The sequence below is a fragment of the Solanum dulcamara genome, chromosome 10 (assembly GCF_947179165.1).
Source record: "Solanum dulcamara chromosome 10, daSolDulc1.2, whole genome shotgun sequence".
Lineage (NCBI taxonomy): Eukaryota > Viridiplantae > Streptophyta > Magnoliopsida > Solanales > Solanaceae > Solanum > Solanum dulcamara.
The window spans coordinates 3785131-3801150 of record NC_077246.1 but is presented as its reverse complement, the minus strand read 5'-3'; the positions used below and the strand labels follow the sequence as shown (position 1 = coordinate 3801150).

General features: G+C 35.3%; 2 protein-coding genes across 4 annotated transcripts; both read right to left on the bottom strand.

Annotated features, from left to right (window-relative positions):
• Positions 1–2407: 2407 nt before the first annotated feature.
• Positions 2408–5919, bottom strand: LOC129871362 (serine/threonine-protein phosphatase 7 long form homolog). 3 transcript variants are annotated; one of them, XM_055946262.1, is made up of 5 exons: positions 5672–5919; positions 3757–4550; positions 3468–3671; positions 2928–3371; positions 2408–2838 (listed from the first exon to the last, which is right to left on the bottom strand). In XM_055946262.1, the coding sequence occupies exons 2-5, from the start codon at positions 4546–4548 to the stop codon at positions 2569–2571; spliced, it is 1710 nt and encodes a 569-aa protein (XP_055802237.1). In that variant the 5' UTR covers positions 4549–4550; positions 5672–5919; the 3' UTR covers positions 2408–2568. The 3 variants fall into 3 exon arrangements, with proteins under 3 accessions (XP_055802237.1, XP_055802239.1, XP_055802238.1); XM_055946264.1 differs by having other exon boundaries at positions 3757–4533; XM_055946263.1 differs by lacking the exon at positions 5672–5919 and having other exon boundaries at positions 3757–4869.
• A 673-nt stretch (positions 5920–6592) lies between these two features.
• On the bottom strand, positions 6593–13397 carry LOC129871361 (protein PAT1 homolog 2-like). Its single transcript, XM_055946261.1, has 5 exons — positions 13145–13397; positions 12202–12368; positions 11027–11083; positions 10273–10348; positions 6593–9642 (listed from the first exon to the last, which is right to left on the bottom strand). The coding sequence occupies exons 1-5, from the start codon at positions 13203–13205 to the stop codon at positions 7550–7552; spliced, it is 2454 nt and encodes an 817-aa protein (XP_055802236.1). The 5' UTR covers positions 13206–13397; the 3' UTR covers positions 6593–7549.
• Between the last annotated feature and the right edge of the window lie 2623 nt (positions 13398–16020).

Below are 16020 nucleotides of genomic sequence, written 5' to 3'. Positions count from 1 at the left end.
TTTGATTTTCTTTATGATATGTGTTTATTGTACTTCAGGTATCGCACTGTTGTCTTCTTCTTCTTTTGACTATCTGCTATGTTTTCTTCACTGTCGTTTTTTTCCACTTCTATATCTACTTTGACTTGATGTACTTTTCTAGTAAGGTGTGTGCGCACACTCCACTATTCCCCGACCCTACTTGAGAATTTCACTAGAAATGTTGTTGTAAGGAAAAATAGGTTTATAGAACCCAAAGGCTATTAAAACAAGGGGAAAACTAGTTTTATAGAACCCAAAGGCTATTAAAACTAAGGGAAAAGGCTTCGTAGCAAATTTTCTCGTATTTGCTCTTGACCCGCTATCATCCAACCTGAGGTATAATGGAGGATAATTTTAAACCATAGTCAAAAGTAGAGGCGTAACTTTTGGACCTTTTATCCACATGGTCTACAACTAGTCCTCAGTTAGAGTCAAGAGCAAATACGAGACGAATTGCTAATGATAACCCTATGAATAATGCCAAATTATAACGAAGGATAAAATTAAGAAATATTCATAAAAGAATAAATTTAACCTTTTTCCTAAAATTAACCAAAAAGGCTCAAAAGATTGACTTTAAATAAACCAAAAAAGATATAAGGAGAGAATTCACTTACTTTTTTCACTAGAAAAGAAATTCTATTACTCAAAGCAATTGCTTTCCTATTGCAAAAGGACTAGTTGGGAAGCAAAAATCACACTTGCAAAACTTCTCTCCTCTGCACCAAGAGAAACAAGGTAAATACTTATTCCGACTCGATGTTTATATCAAACTAAGTAATTTAACCTTAGTGGTAAGAAATTAAAGTGAGAATATATATCACCTAACTATAATTAAAAATAAATAAATGTATGTATGACAAACACTTATCTTGCATTTATTAATCTGGTGCAAACATCGAGTATGAGTAAGTTTTATGTAGAGTACTCCCTCTACCGTAATTTACGCGATGCATATTAATTAGGCACACATTTTAAGAAAGAAAGAGCAATCTTTAAAATTTATGGTCTAAAATAAACTAGAGATATTTGTGTAGATGTAAATATCTCATTAGGAATAAAATGAGAAATTTTGAAGTTAAAGTGTTTGTTTCTAAATAGAGAAAGATATTTTTTTTTTAAAGACTAAAAAAGAAAATGCATCATATAAATTAGGAAGGAAGGAATATAAGGAGAGTAGGTGCAAATGCACCCCTGTACTTGACTTAAGCTATATATATATATAATTAATTTATAAATAAAAAATTGTACCTACTACCACATATTAGTATGAGAATGACTATATAGCAAAAATAATTTTAGCATTCACTAAATTATAATTTTCTACTATTTCTATGTAATTTTTATATAGCAGTCAAAAGTGGTTGGGAGCCATCAGGTCTCAGGATCAAATTCCAGTGAAAATAAAAAAAATACTAGATGATTCTTTTCATCTGTCCTAACCTTGATGGACAAAGTTAACTGATATAATCGAGATGCACGAAAGTTGACCCTGAACACGACGGTCATAAAAGAAATATACTAAAATCCAATCATTTATAAGCTGATTAAACATCAGAAAAATCCATATGAAACTAAAACATTAATATATAAAATCAACAAAAACAAGAAAAAATAAATGAAAGAAGGCCAAATGATCCAATAACTTAAAGAGAGAACAAAGAACCTTATTTACCAGAGTCTCTTCTGTAAGATGAAATGCAAAAAAAAAAGAAGGGGGAAAAAAAGATACAACAAGAGAAGTGATTCAACAAATTTTATAAATATAAATTAAACAAAGCAAGAAAAGAAAAAAAAAGATGAATAAATGGTGCAAAAATAGATCTAAGGCCTCAAAATAAGGGAATATTAATTATTTTACAACTTTGAATTGTCATAATGAAGTCCTGGTCTTCTGGAAATTAAAGTGTTTTATGACTATTATCTTTATTACAGTTAACATTAAATAAGGGAGGTATTATTGGTATATTGTTCATTGAACTTATTTTATTATTTTTTACTTAATAAGATATGTATTTACAATTAACTCAATTTTTTTATACTTAATTATGTTTGAGATTTGAATGCCTTAAATTTTGCTTTTTTTTTGGTATAACGATTTTAAAGGCAACCCTACATTGATTAAGCTCACACAAATTGTGAACAACAACGATGCAACTAATGATCGAGTAGATAAGTCGCATAGCGATAGCCAATTAGATCATGAAGGGACGTATGATGATCAATCATTCGATGATAATGATGTCGATTTTGATGGAGACGGTAGAGTCGGTTATCATTCTAATGTGATTTCATAGTTGGATTATATTATATGCAATTAGGTATGCTATTTCCAAGATAAAAGTTTGATGATTCGTTTTAGAGAGATTTCAAGTGATACGTGGAAGCAGGTAAAATGATTTAGGAACACACATGTTTCATAGATGATTACAAGGAGGATCATTTCAAATTGAACAACAACATGATTGTTATTGTGTTGATCAACGTACACATGAGGAGGTTCGCATTATTTTGAAATGGATGTACAAGTTTTGTCCTCACCTTTCACTAGCCCCCTCGACGTCGTCTACCACTTGCCTTATCCCTAGATACAGCTTGCCTTAAACGACGTCGAATAGGAACAATAGGCGGTTCCTCATATTCAGTTGGTGGTGTATAGTCTGGAGCAAAGCTCAACCTCGTCCCTAAGGAAGCAGCAGTCATAGACTCCACTGAAATGCGGCTGAACTTCTCTGCTAAAGCCTTCTCAGCATCAATCGCGGTAGGATCATTCACAACACTGAGAGCCAATGTATACGACTTTTGATGTCCTCGAGCCTAAAACAAAATCAAAAGATAATCGTAGTCTAAGACATGTATAAAGTATCAAGTAAGTACTAAAATGATGTTTAGTAAATAGTACATACCAATGCCTCATGTCTACCTGCCATGTGCTGATATCCTCTATCCACATCATGAGTTGGATTTCCTATAAAAATCCGCGAGTGACGTTGATACCAATCAAAGTACTCTGATTGTGGCCTCGAACTCGAAGCTTCAATCAATAGCTCAGCACGAATTATGTTATCTTGGCGATGTGCCCAGAAAGCAGCCATAAACTCAAAATAATGTATATCTTCTTGTGTTACCCTAAATCGCTTGTCACGTTTGAAATGAAGGTGGTTAAATGTAGTGCATGGTCCAGGAATATGTTGCCTCCTACCAAACTGTCTTAGGACACGATCCACCATGTGCCACTCACGATAGATCCCACAAATTAAAGGCGCTTGTGCCATCCAAACATCTCGGCCACGCCTACACCACTCGGGGAGCCCATTAATGATTGTCTCTGAATAAGGCTCCCAAACAAACTATAACCAAAAATCGTAAACATTAAATAAATTAAACAAAATCTACATCTCTATCACGAATAAAGCAAATAGCAAACACAATTACGATTAATTTACCTGACCATCAGTTAGGTTGTCCAATACATCCCTGCAGATGGCAAGCACACATCGCACCTCATTTTGGCGAACTCTACAACGAGTCCACTTCCGTGCAAGTGCTGTAGGTGGCTCAGGTAGAGGCAAGGGGACACCTGGCATATGTACTACTTTTGGAGGACGCGATGATGGCTGCATTGGGATAAGTCGCTCCCAAGCCCAGACCTACATTGAAGAAAAATTTAAAAATATAACTATCAAATTGAATAAGAGAGGGAAATAAAACGACATAATTGTAAAAGTCACATACCTGCACCAAAGACAGAAATCCACATACATTGCTAGACTCGGACATTGAAGCACGACATAGACAATTGTACAAGTACGATAATGCAGATGCTCCCCAAGCTTGTGTTCCCATTTTGCTAAGGTCACGCATGTCAAGTAGATAGTCTAAATTAAGTTTACAACCAGACTTATCAGGGAATATTGTGCCACCACACAACCATAATAGGTACAACCTAACTCTCTCCTGCACATTAACCTCGGTGGACTGGTCTGTAATAGCATCTAACTCGTCCATATACGCAGCTAAACTACCTACATACAACCTGCTAACACCAGCAAAGCAATTCTCATCAGGTGTCCAACCAGTAAGCTCGCGGATCAACTGTTGCCACCCTTGAACAGAGATATCTCTAGCACCAGTTTGAAACAAAGGGTCACCATCTACGCACATGCCAAACATGACCTCGACATCCTGTAATGTGATTGTTGCCTCACCTGTACGCATGTGAAAAGTATGTGTCTCTGGGCGCCATCTCTCAATAAGTGCAGTAATGACTCCCCAGTCATATGGAACACATCCTACCTCTACGACTCCCCTAAATCCACATTTACCAAAATAGTCAAGAATGCGGGGATGCAAAGGATGATTCTTCAAATGTTGCCAAAATTCGTGATCAGCACGACGTGGATGTAGACACGCTTCCTCTCCTGTCAAGGTCCCATTCCACACACTTTGCGATCGATGTTTCTCCTGCAACGTTAGCACATCGTACACTTCTGGACCCGGATGTAAAGTCATCTGTGGAGGATCCATACCTATAAATAAACAAAATCTCGTGTAACTTATATGTTATTGTATTTAGACTTAGAATTTTAACAAGGACTCTTATACCCGATAATTAATTAATGGGAAAACTACACAAATTGAACTCATTATGCAAAGTATTTATCTAAATTACATCCAACCCAAACTATTTATCTGAGTTGGACCCACGGCCCAAACTATTTACCCGTGTGCTACCTTGTTCTATTCACTGAACTACTGCTTCTTCATCCTTGATACCATCGGAGTATATATATATGATTTGATGATATATATATACTTTGATGGTATCAAGCAGTAATTGAGTAGTTTTTTCACTGACACTGTTTATTATATATATACATATCAATGAGTAACTGAATAGTGTTTTCTACTTCTTTTTTATATCCTCAGATTATATATATAATCCGATGGTATCAAGCAATAAACGCGAATTAACAGTTAAAAATGGGAGGGTATGAAAGTAAGGGATAATTATTTGTAAATAGTTTCACTTTTGGGGATACAAGTGTTCTTTTTCCCGTAGAACAATTACTGATTATATATTGTTTTTGGACTAATTACTAAATTTCACCTAAGCTTTAAAAACATTTCCCAACATAGAAGCAAGTTAATAATTCCTTAAAAATTTAAACTAATAATTACAAACTAGTAATTCTAAAATAAAAAAATCTAATAACTCAATTGATTGACTATCTAAAAATTTTACCTTTTTAGTAAAGGTTCGATTCCTAGTAATCTCCCCTTCCGCTACTTCCATTAATAAAGCTATAACTCACCAGTATGAATTTAAAACTAAAAGACCAAGCTAAAATGGACTCAGAATTTTGAAAAAATTATACACTAATAAAATTAAAATAAACAAAATAAAACATTTTTTTTCTTTTTCCAAAAATACCCTTAGGGAAGCAGCCTCAACTTAAGAGAAGATATATAATTTTTTTTTAAAAAAAAGGTAATCCTAAAGCAGAAGCTAGGACCAAACATTTCAACCAAAAATTTAGCACAACCATGAAAAAAAAAATCTACAAAAATCAGATATCATAGATCTACCCAAACTAACCAATATTATATGAGTAAAAATATTAATAATAACTCGAGTTAGCAAAAATACCTCAAAATTCGATTTTATTCCGTATAAAGCTTGAATTTTGAACTGAATTATTTTGCTGTGTTGAAGAAACCACAAACGTAGGGACGAACAAATTTTAAACCCCCCAAAAAAAGAATGGTTTTAGTCTTTTAGAGAGGTTTACTGATGGTGGATGAGGAAGATGAAAGTTGGGGGAGATTTATTTTTTTCAGAAAGTTATTAAGGGCAAGTCGCAAGGGAAGATGCGACTTGCCGAAAGGCTGCCTGTGTCTGCTTTTATTATGCCACGGAGTCGTTACTTTATTATTTTCTTCTCATTTTTTTTATTATTTAATAATTATATTCTCTCCTTTATTCTATTTTTTTTATAGTAATTCTATAATGTACCCTACTTTACTTATAGATTTATCACTTAAATTGTACATGAGTAATATTATATATGTAATGATGGAGAACGATACAATTTATTCAAACCTTGATTTTATTAAGACTATACAGTACAATACAATATGCTACATTATGAAACAATAAAGAACAACCATCCAAACAGAGTGCTGGGTCGATTATTAGTCGGTTTGATTCGATTTTGTTATTATCGATTTTCTGTTTCTGTTTCTACATACTGATAAGATATTCGTTATTGATTTCTGATTAATTGATTTTGGATTTCGATTGAACCAATAAAAAAATATTTATCTATCAGTTTTGGATTTGCTATTTCTTACAAATAGTTGAAGGGTAGTATTGAGAAAGTATCACATCTGAGATGGCAAAAGTTTTGAGTCAAATGTAAAGCTTTTTTCAGCCACCATATAGCATTGCTGATCTATACAGTAGTTCTAATATTCAAAGCAAAAGGCCATGTTTGTTACATGCTTTGTACCATACAATAGACATGAACTGCTAAGCAACAAAACATTACACAGAAACTATGCTCTAACATACATAAACTATCGACTTCGATTGGCTGGGGAAAATATCAGCACTTGCATCAAACAAAACATGTCGTTATACAACTGAACCAGCACTGGTATGGACATTCAGTCGCATACAGTGACGAGTGATTATAACACAGAATACACAGCCCTTTTCATCATATTGTGACGACTGAAGAAGACAACATATACCTACAGTTCATCCAACATGCTAACACTGGTAAAAGCTATAATGTCAGTGGCATACCTGAACCATTGCAGGGTATGACAAATTTCAAACAATATGGGGAAATGTTACAGTAAAATAATAGTCGATGAACAAGAGCGTGTAATTACTATTACAGTTTTCAACAATGTTAAGTTTCAAGTCTAGCAAATGTATCCTACCAAACCTGCAGAGTTGAACCGTTACATCCTATGAGCCAACGACGTCACTTCAGGTGAACACCTTCTTCCTCGAAAAAGAGAGGGGAGATAGCCAAGTCGGAGTGCTCCCTAAACTCCACATAAATGGCCTGTACATCCTATCTTTCCAGCTTTAATCCAAGTTTACAGAAAGAGCATTAAAAAATAAGCTCTTTGGATGAGAAATACTAAAAGGAACGAACAATAACCCTGTCACTTTCTAACATTATACACAGTTACGTAAGATGAGACTTGTCACAAACGAGAAAGGAAAAAAGGGAAAGAACCAAACTTTTACTTCAAAAAAAGATGAAGTAAAGTTGAAAGGAAAGGAAGGAGAAAGAAGCATGGTAAGAAAAGGTAGGGAGACGGGAAAAAGAAACACAAGTAGGAAGAGGAAGAAGAGCTTTAGGCATTAAAACGACGCCCCACATACCCTTGCTTCTAGCCTTCAACATTTCTACTGGCATGGAGGTAGAGCACAACATTGTGTTCTGAAAAAGGTAGCCAGATGGTGATCTTGAGAACTATATGCAATCATGGCATCTTAGCATCTCCACTAACAACTTACAGATTCAGGATTTATTTGTCCACTGCTTTCACCATGAGCATTGAATCCAGTTACAGGCATAGACCTCTGAGCAAAATTCAACAACAGCTTCCTTTGATGCTCATTTGTGTGGGGGAGACTAGCACGTAAGAGTTCGACAGGCATTTCTCTGCTTACAGCTCTTGCAGCTTCTGAACCAATCAGTTCTGTGTTTGACTGGGTCGGTGAAACGATCGATTGCATTATAGAGTCATACTTACTCAAACAATACTTAGTAAGTAAACCAAAAAAGGCATCAAAAGACGCCTGCCAAAGGGCAGGATTAGGCATGCTGAAGTTGATAACAGCCTGAGGATCAGTCAAGCGATAAGTTGCCCTTTCAAGAACAGATTTAAGAATAAAAGAGGCTCCATCTCCAGCAGGGCTGCCAAGAGGGCGAAGAGGTGGCTGCTCTGAGGAACAAACAACAGCAGCTAGACAAGCACTAAGCAAATTAAGGTCCATGCCAGTTGTACATGCAGAGACTGTTTTTGCAAGAGTAGTGATCGTCTCAGCATCTCCTAGATCAGGTGGAAGGCCGCCAAACAAAAATCTTAAATGGCGAAAAATTGCCATGCAAACTATTCTTGCAAGCTCACCACCAGGTACAAGAAGCTGAAGATATCTTGAAATGAGTTTCCGGCCTTTTGGAAGAGACACCAACCATAAGAACACAATGTCGTCTTTAGGGGTCAGCCCAACTGAACTGCCACTTTTTCCAAGTGGGTCAACAAGCTGAAGTGAGGCAGCCATGCCTTCCAACAGAATCTGTCGCTTCCGCCTCAGCTGAACACCACCATCTTGCGGCTGACTAAACTGAAGTAGCCTATCGATGTCATCAACCTCAAGGAGAAGATAGAAACCATCCTCTATTGTGATTCTAGCAGCAAGCATTGGTTCCTGCTCCAATGGTTTCTCAGACATTTTCTGATCACCACTGCCATTACATACAAATCCTGGTGGATCATATTCAAGAAGAGGACGAGGCCTGCGGATGGAAGAAAATGAAATCTGCCCCTTAGCATCAACATGGAGGTGAGGCTGTGCGTCTGTACTATTACGTGATCGTGAAGGTTGCTCCTTGTTAGGACAAAAACGATGTTTTGACCTCGATTCAGCTGCTTTCTTTGCAAGTCGAGCTTGGTAATAATAGTCGTCCGCATATGGATCATTGCCATGTGTTGCAGGATGCTGCATTTTCAGGATGCTCTCTATTTCATCACCAGTCATGCACTTAGATCTGAACTTGGGAACATTACTGTCACTTGTTTGGCTACCACCTTCAGATCCCAGTTTAGAAAAGCGCACATTCTGTCTACCTTTATGTGATGACTTAGATTTTGAATCTCTAAAATCAGTCAATCCATGCTTACCCAGATGGGCAGGAGAAGGAAAGGAATTAAACTGGGAAGGCAGTGCAGAAAAATGAGCTAAAGATGGTTGAACTGAATGATGCAATCTTTGCTGCTGCAGTTGCCGGGCAGACATTAACAGAGGGGACAGTAAACCATTCTGAGGAAATTGATTTGGAGAAATACTATCTAATAGTCTAGAATGATCCCCAAGGCTAAGACTCACATGACCAGTCCAGTGGTTTTGCAGCCGGGTATCGAGACAAAGACCGGGAGGTGTCCATTGCGGCATGTTTCCACCATAATGGAGTCCATGAGACAAGCCTGCTAAATGGATATTAGGATTTGACAAATTGGATAGATTGGCATTTGGATAGGGAGACTGAGGTCCAGCAGCAAGAGATGGCATGCTTTGATGATGGGATAGGCTGTATGGTGAGGCTTGTTGAGATCTGCCACCCGGAGGAGGGAGAGAAGTGAAAGATGACTTTGGCAATAAAATGGGTTCGCTTGAGAAGCGCTGAAGTTGTTGTGGTTGCTCAGGATATGAGGATGTTCTATACAACGGTTTTGACTCTGACAGATGCACAGGAGAGAAATGAGGCTGTGAAGACCATCTTTTGCTATCCTGGTAGCATTCAGTGTCAGACAAATGCTGATCAAAACAATCAGGAAAATCAGTTTCCTTTGCCCATTCAGCTGCCGATGAACCTGCAAACAACTTCTGTCAATCAAAGCGAGCTACATGGAAACTTATCATTGGAATGACAATCATTAACTATAGATCTAATCTGGCAGATGTTACAAAGGCAAATCCTGTAATAAAGACGAAAGATGGGTAAGGAGATGATTTCAGCACAAGTCAAATAACTTTTTGTATTCTCCCACTAAATTCTCAACACAACCATTTGATAAAAAACAAAGCAGAGGCATAAACCACATGTCACACACATATGCAGAGAAAAGGAGTACAAATGTGTAGATGTCCCAAACTTAGATCCTCTCACATTTAGTTATACACAAGTCGCCAATGTAAACTAACATGCAAGACAAATAAATGAATAAGAAAAGCAAGACAAGAAAAAAAGAGAGAGACTTTAGAGACCAAGAAGAAAGAGAAACTTTATGGTATTTTTCAGAAATTTACAGAACTTGGACTAGTGGCCCAATATGCAGGAGCAGATAGTGTTAGGGGGATATGATTCCTATTACAAAGTAGCATCAGATACAATAAACAAGAAAATAGTGAATTTCATCCAGCCAATAGTCCAAAGAGATTTTTTCAACAAAAACTAGTGATATCAGATACTGACACAAAGACGAATCCACATGTGCACTTACTTTCCCTCGAAAACGATCCTGATCCACGATCACCAATAATTCCTGGATGCCGAGGTCCTGCGACATTTCTGTTCAACTGAAGAAATGAAAAAAAATTATGTAAGCTTTAAAAAAAAATGTTAGGTCACACCATCAAGACCATCATAACATACTCGACTTTGCAATGTGCAGAAAAGATCGGAAGGTAAGACACACGGCATGCAAAACCAGGATTTTTAAACTTTAAGATAGTAATGATCAAATCAAGTACTTTTGAGATATCCTTTCACTTTAGTTACATTCAGAGTACAAGAGACTAAGTAAAATCAGAAAAAGAAAATTATTAGTTGCAAGTTTGTTTATTCTTAAAAAGCTCCTATTCCCCTACACCTCAAGTTCAACATTTTGCAACCATCAATTCATTAGCCCCTTCAAAGACAGGAAACTAATCAGATCGATAGCACAGAATAGTTTCACATTTCTCTATAGAGAAGATGCTACGATAAAACTTACAAGCCACAGCTCCAACACCCTTACTAGTTAGTAGTAAGATGTTAAGCTTGTAAGCAAGTTATAAAGGATAAAATAATCCCACATTTTATCCTGGATTGTTATCCTTATCCTTGATACCAAACAACCCCTTGGACATCGACAAACTACATTTAAGCAAAATTAACCAGATTTCTGTTTAGAATTAAGAAGAGATAAAAGAAAATAGCATAACCAGGTATTATATTGAACACCCCCAATTAAAAAGGGTACACTGTGATCAAACCTTTGAAAACGTAGTTGCCAGATCATCTATGTCAGATAAAGACCCCAAAGCTGATCCCTGAAAATAAAGCAGTCTATTAGTATAGGCAGCAAAAGAAGTATAACTACAAAGAAGTACAATACATCAAGAGTTTATCAAAGTAATAAAAAATATAGCATGCTCAAATCACCCAAGGCACAAATTCACGAGATGGCACCGAAAAATTTTAGGGATCAGACATTAGCTAAATGCAACTTAATGAGAGTGATACAAAACTCTTGCGCCAGAAGAATAGAAAGTGGGTCAAAAGAAAAAAATAAGTACTCCAAATATAAAACTATTTAATTGGCAATGAAACAGCAGACCCTCCAGTTATAACAAGATAAACATATTGATAAATTTCCAAAACCAAATCAATAAAATGGAAACTTGCACTCTTTCCCCTCAAGTTAGAGCTAAACGGCAATCTTAAAACTTTTACTAGCACTAGACATATTCAGCCTAAATTTTAATGAACAAGGAAATTTTGCACCTCGTGGGTACTGCAAACCTAATCAGAGTGAAGTTGAAAATCCATGCCTTCTGCCACCCTTTGCTGTTTTCCTAGCTACCACTTCTCCAAACCAGCACAAACCTTAATTGCAGCTCGGAAGCTTGGACCAAAATTTGCATACCACCATCCTAACCCTCCCAATGACCTCTTAGATCAATGGTGAAAGGAAGGAATGTACTGGACTCGTGATTGTAGAGTACATGGCAATGGTTTCAGGACCCTTAGGTGACAAAGCAAGAAAAGAACAGGGCAGAGGACAGCGGAATGATAAAATTTTCATTCTCTCTTTTTATTGATTCACCAGTAGGAAACTAAAGAAGCTCATCTCACATAAAATTGGAAGTATAATGCATTGAGCACAAAAGTAAACAAGAAACAAGCATTGGAAAATGAAGTAGCAAAACCTAGGACCAATTTATGCTAATTTTCTCCTGAGGCAATATATGTACGATATCAATGTTTCAGTGCCATAGATGGTAAAAAAAACCTTCATAATATGAGCACTCGTAATTAGTCAGACTAAAGAAAAAAATGAGTTTAACTCTAGTATTTTCAGTAATAGAATGTGTAGATGCCAAGTTCATTTATTTCCTTTTTTCTCTTTATATAAAAATAAAGAACGAGAGTTAACAAAAGAATGTACCTCATCTTTTCCAAACAAATGGTACTCATGTGTATCCTCATCACCAAATCCACCATCCACCACAGGAACACAATTGATTCCTTCTTCCTCTAGACCACCCAATTCAACTTCCTCTCCTATATCTCGTCCGAAAAATGCATACTGTGATGCATCAAAGAGAGCACTATCTGCATAACCAAACGAAAAAATCAAAATTAATCTACCGTTTCCACATCCAAAAACAAGCATGAATTTTCTGTTAACAGTAATACAGGAAAACTGTAAAGAAAATGGACCATGGACCTAACTCAACCCTAAAAGCTAGCTCAAGAGTTGAGGATTGCCCAAGCCATCCCTTCACTGACCAATGTGGGACTCTTCAACAGAAACCCGAATAGAATCAAACAGTAAATCGAATGAAATTCAGCAAGAGCATCCAGCCAGAAAAGAAAAAAAACAAGCGAACAATAGCAACTATGCCTTAACCTCAAACTAATCGGTTTGCTATATGAATCTTCTTTATGCATTCAGCTCATTCCCACAAAATTCAACCAAAAGACACACAATTTAAGAATGAACTAGTTGGGTCTCTATATGAATCCTCCATATATATAACCTCTATCTTATCCCATTTACAAAAAACAAAAACCCGACTTAAGAAATGAACTAGCTGAAACCCAGATAGAATAAAACAGTAACTCAAACAAAATTCAAGCAGAAGCATAATTAAGCCAAAAACAACAACAACAATAGCAACTACGCCTTAATCTCAAGCTAATCGAATTGCTATATGAATCTCCTATATGCATTCAGTTCATTCCCACAAACTTCAACCCAAATCGAACAAAAAACCACAATTCAAGAATGAAAATTGGATTTATTTTTTAAAAAATTAAAAAAAAAACCAGCTGAATCATCTTTAAGAAAAACCCATTTAAGAAGGGAAAATTTGCAGTGAGCTGACCTGAGATGGAGCTCGATGAGTTAGACAAGTCCATGAAATCTTTGCAATCGGATCTCTCCATAATAATTTACAAAAAAATCACACAAAACAAATTGGCAAAAAAAACACCATGTATTCACCTATGGAGAAGGAGAAAAATCGAATCTTCCACCCCAAAAAGAAAACTCACCTCTTCGCTATAAAAAGAGAGAGAAAAAAACAGAGGTTTTTAGGGGTTTCAAAGAAATAGAGAGAGAAAGAGAGACAATAGCGTGAATATGAATATTACGTGTTTGGTTAAATGCGTGTGTAAAAGTCAGGGAAGAAAGAGACGGGAGACTTCCTTTTTGTTTCACCGAAGGTGAAAGAATAAAAAAAAAATTGCAAATCCCCGGTCACTATTATTTTTGGTGCGTATTGGATAAATTATTCGTGTATAATAGCTTACAAATTATATAAAAAAGATGTATGTCGTACTAGGTAAATTGAGAAGAATTTGACAAATAAATTGATCCATGACCTCCTTTATAAAATACGACCTACTATTCAGATATTTTTATGGGTGATAATATTAATCTCTTTATATATTTTTTTACTTAAACATAATACGTGATTAATTAAGCAGTGAAATGATTAGTAGGTAAATTTGTGAGGATTCACAAGTAAATCAATTAACAATGCGCATCTCAATTAATTGAACGTTATAGGCCCTTAGCTCAAGTGATTGCTTCGTTTACTATGCTTACAATTTTCATCATATTATGCGCTCCCAAAAAGACGCCCCCCCCCCACTCTCAAAAAGATAAAAAAAATTATCTTTTTAAAAAAAATAAATTATTTGAAAGTTAGATTTGAAGTCGGGTGTGGTCGGATTTCGGTGCGAAAGTCGGGATCGAATCTAAATTTGGAAGTCAAATCTTTGATTGAAAGTCGAGTTGGATCCCAAATCAAAGGTCGGGATCGGATCCCGAGTCAATTACTAGGGTTGATTTTCATGTCATAAACTATTTTCCTAAAAATAGTTTCTACTCTCTAGCAAAAAATAAAAGATATTTTCTAAAATATATTTTCATTCACTAACCAAACAATAGAAAATATTTTTCGAAAAATATTTGTCACTCACCAAACAAACATAAAAAAATAAGTTAGAAACCAACTTGTTTTCCAAGAAAACATTTTCTAGAAAGACAAACATTTTCCTTCCTACCAAACACACCCTTAAAGTAAATTCTCCAACATTGCTTATAAATCCACACTCATGCTTCACTATTCTTTAATTTAGCAACTAATTGGCAAATGCTATATTCTAGTGTTTGAAAGTAGCAAACATTTTAATTGAATTTAATATGAATAAATTGTTGGTAATTTCTATTTTATGGACTCAAATATTAATATATTTGTACATAGATATGTTGGCATTTAAAGGAGTCCAGTTTATAATCTAATAAAGTATTAAAATATTTGGGCCTAAAAATTAAATATTTATTAATATTGGGGTTAATTTAATAGACTTATTATCCTTTTTCTTATGTTTAATGGAGACTTATTAAAAAGATACATTTCCTGAAAAGACACTTCAGAATCCTTAAAGGAGTTAGTCTCTAATCCAAATGACAACGTTGCTTTTCTCTTTCCCTCCATCTAAGAAACAAAATACAGTAAAAGCAATTTTCAAGATTTAGAAGATCAAGTTAAGATCTTCAATAAAGTTATTGCCTTGGAACCTTTTCATTCTTAAGGATTAATATTTCTGTCTAGTAATTTACTTGTAATCTTTGGATAAATTCTATAAAGTTTTCAAACATAAATAGCAATAAACAAGAAATGGTTAACAAAAATAAGGATTGTATTTCTTAACTTTGAAAAGGTTCAAGTTACTTTAATTCCAAATAAAAAGATACAAAAGGGATGATTTTTCCAATCTTTAGCTTGAAGATAACTTTATTTGATCATGTCAAACACAAGTAGTTAATAATTATAATTATCGTACTTGTACATTGTACGTAAGCAAGAGAAAGTACTTCATAAATTAGTACCAAATGTTTATGTTAGCAATATAAATAACTTCCCTCCCATGCAAGAGTTTACTTAAAGGGCAAAAAGCTAACGACGTTAGTATGAAAAAATGTACACTCTCAATTGAAAAGATTACTCTCAACAATATTCAAATATTATCACGTGTTCATAGTTTAACGTTGTATTCGATGTTAATTGATGTCAGGTCGCAGGTCGTTATGAGTGTACTCCAACAAATTTGTGATCTGGGATTGATGGGAGAAAGTCCAAAGGAAGTGATATTGTTGGTCACTTGATCATGGAATAATTCGTGCTATACAAGATGCCACCGATCTAAGATACACCGATAGCTTCAAGATGTTGTCGGGTCATGACCAGAAACACCATCGCAGACTTAAATTTGATTAAGTCAATGCCATAAATGCATGCGCGTAAGTTGATCAAGACACAGGGGCGGATCTATTAAGGCCCGTGGGGGTGCCACGCCACCCACCCACAAGCTTTGACGGAAACTCTATGTATATATAGGTGTGTATAGATATAAGATACATATAAATAATAAACGTGTCATCCAAAGAACAAAAGTACGTTGTGATGCCAGTGGTAAAGGAGGGCAATGTTTGTGCCTTAGGTCGCGGAATTGAATCATGCTGGCACTTTTTTAATTAATTTTTTTTTAAAAAAACTACAGCAGCCAGACACGTTTTGTTTTCAACTACATGAACAAGTTTTTTTTTTAAAAAAATAAATTAAATTGTTGTTGCCTAATTATTAAGTATTAATCAATAATTATTTTTAACTTATTAATTTAACTTTTTGACTTTTCTTTTATTTGACTAAACATAAAGAAGAATCTTGTCCCTTTTCTCTTTCTCTTCAAA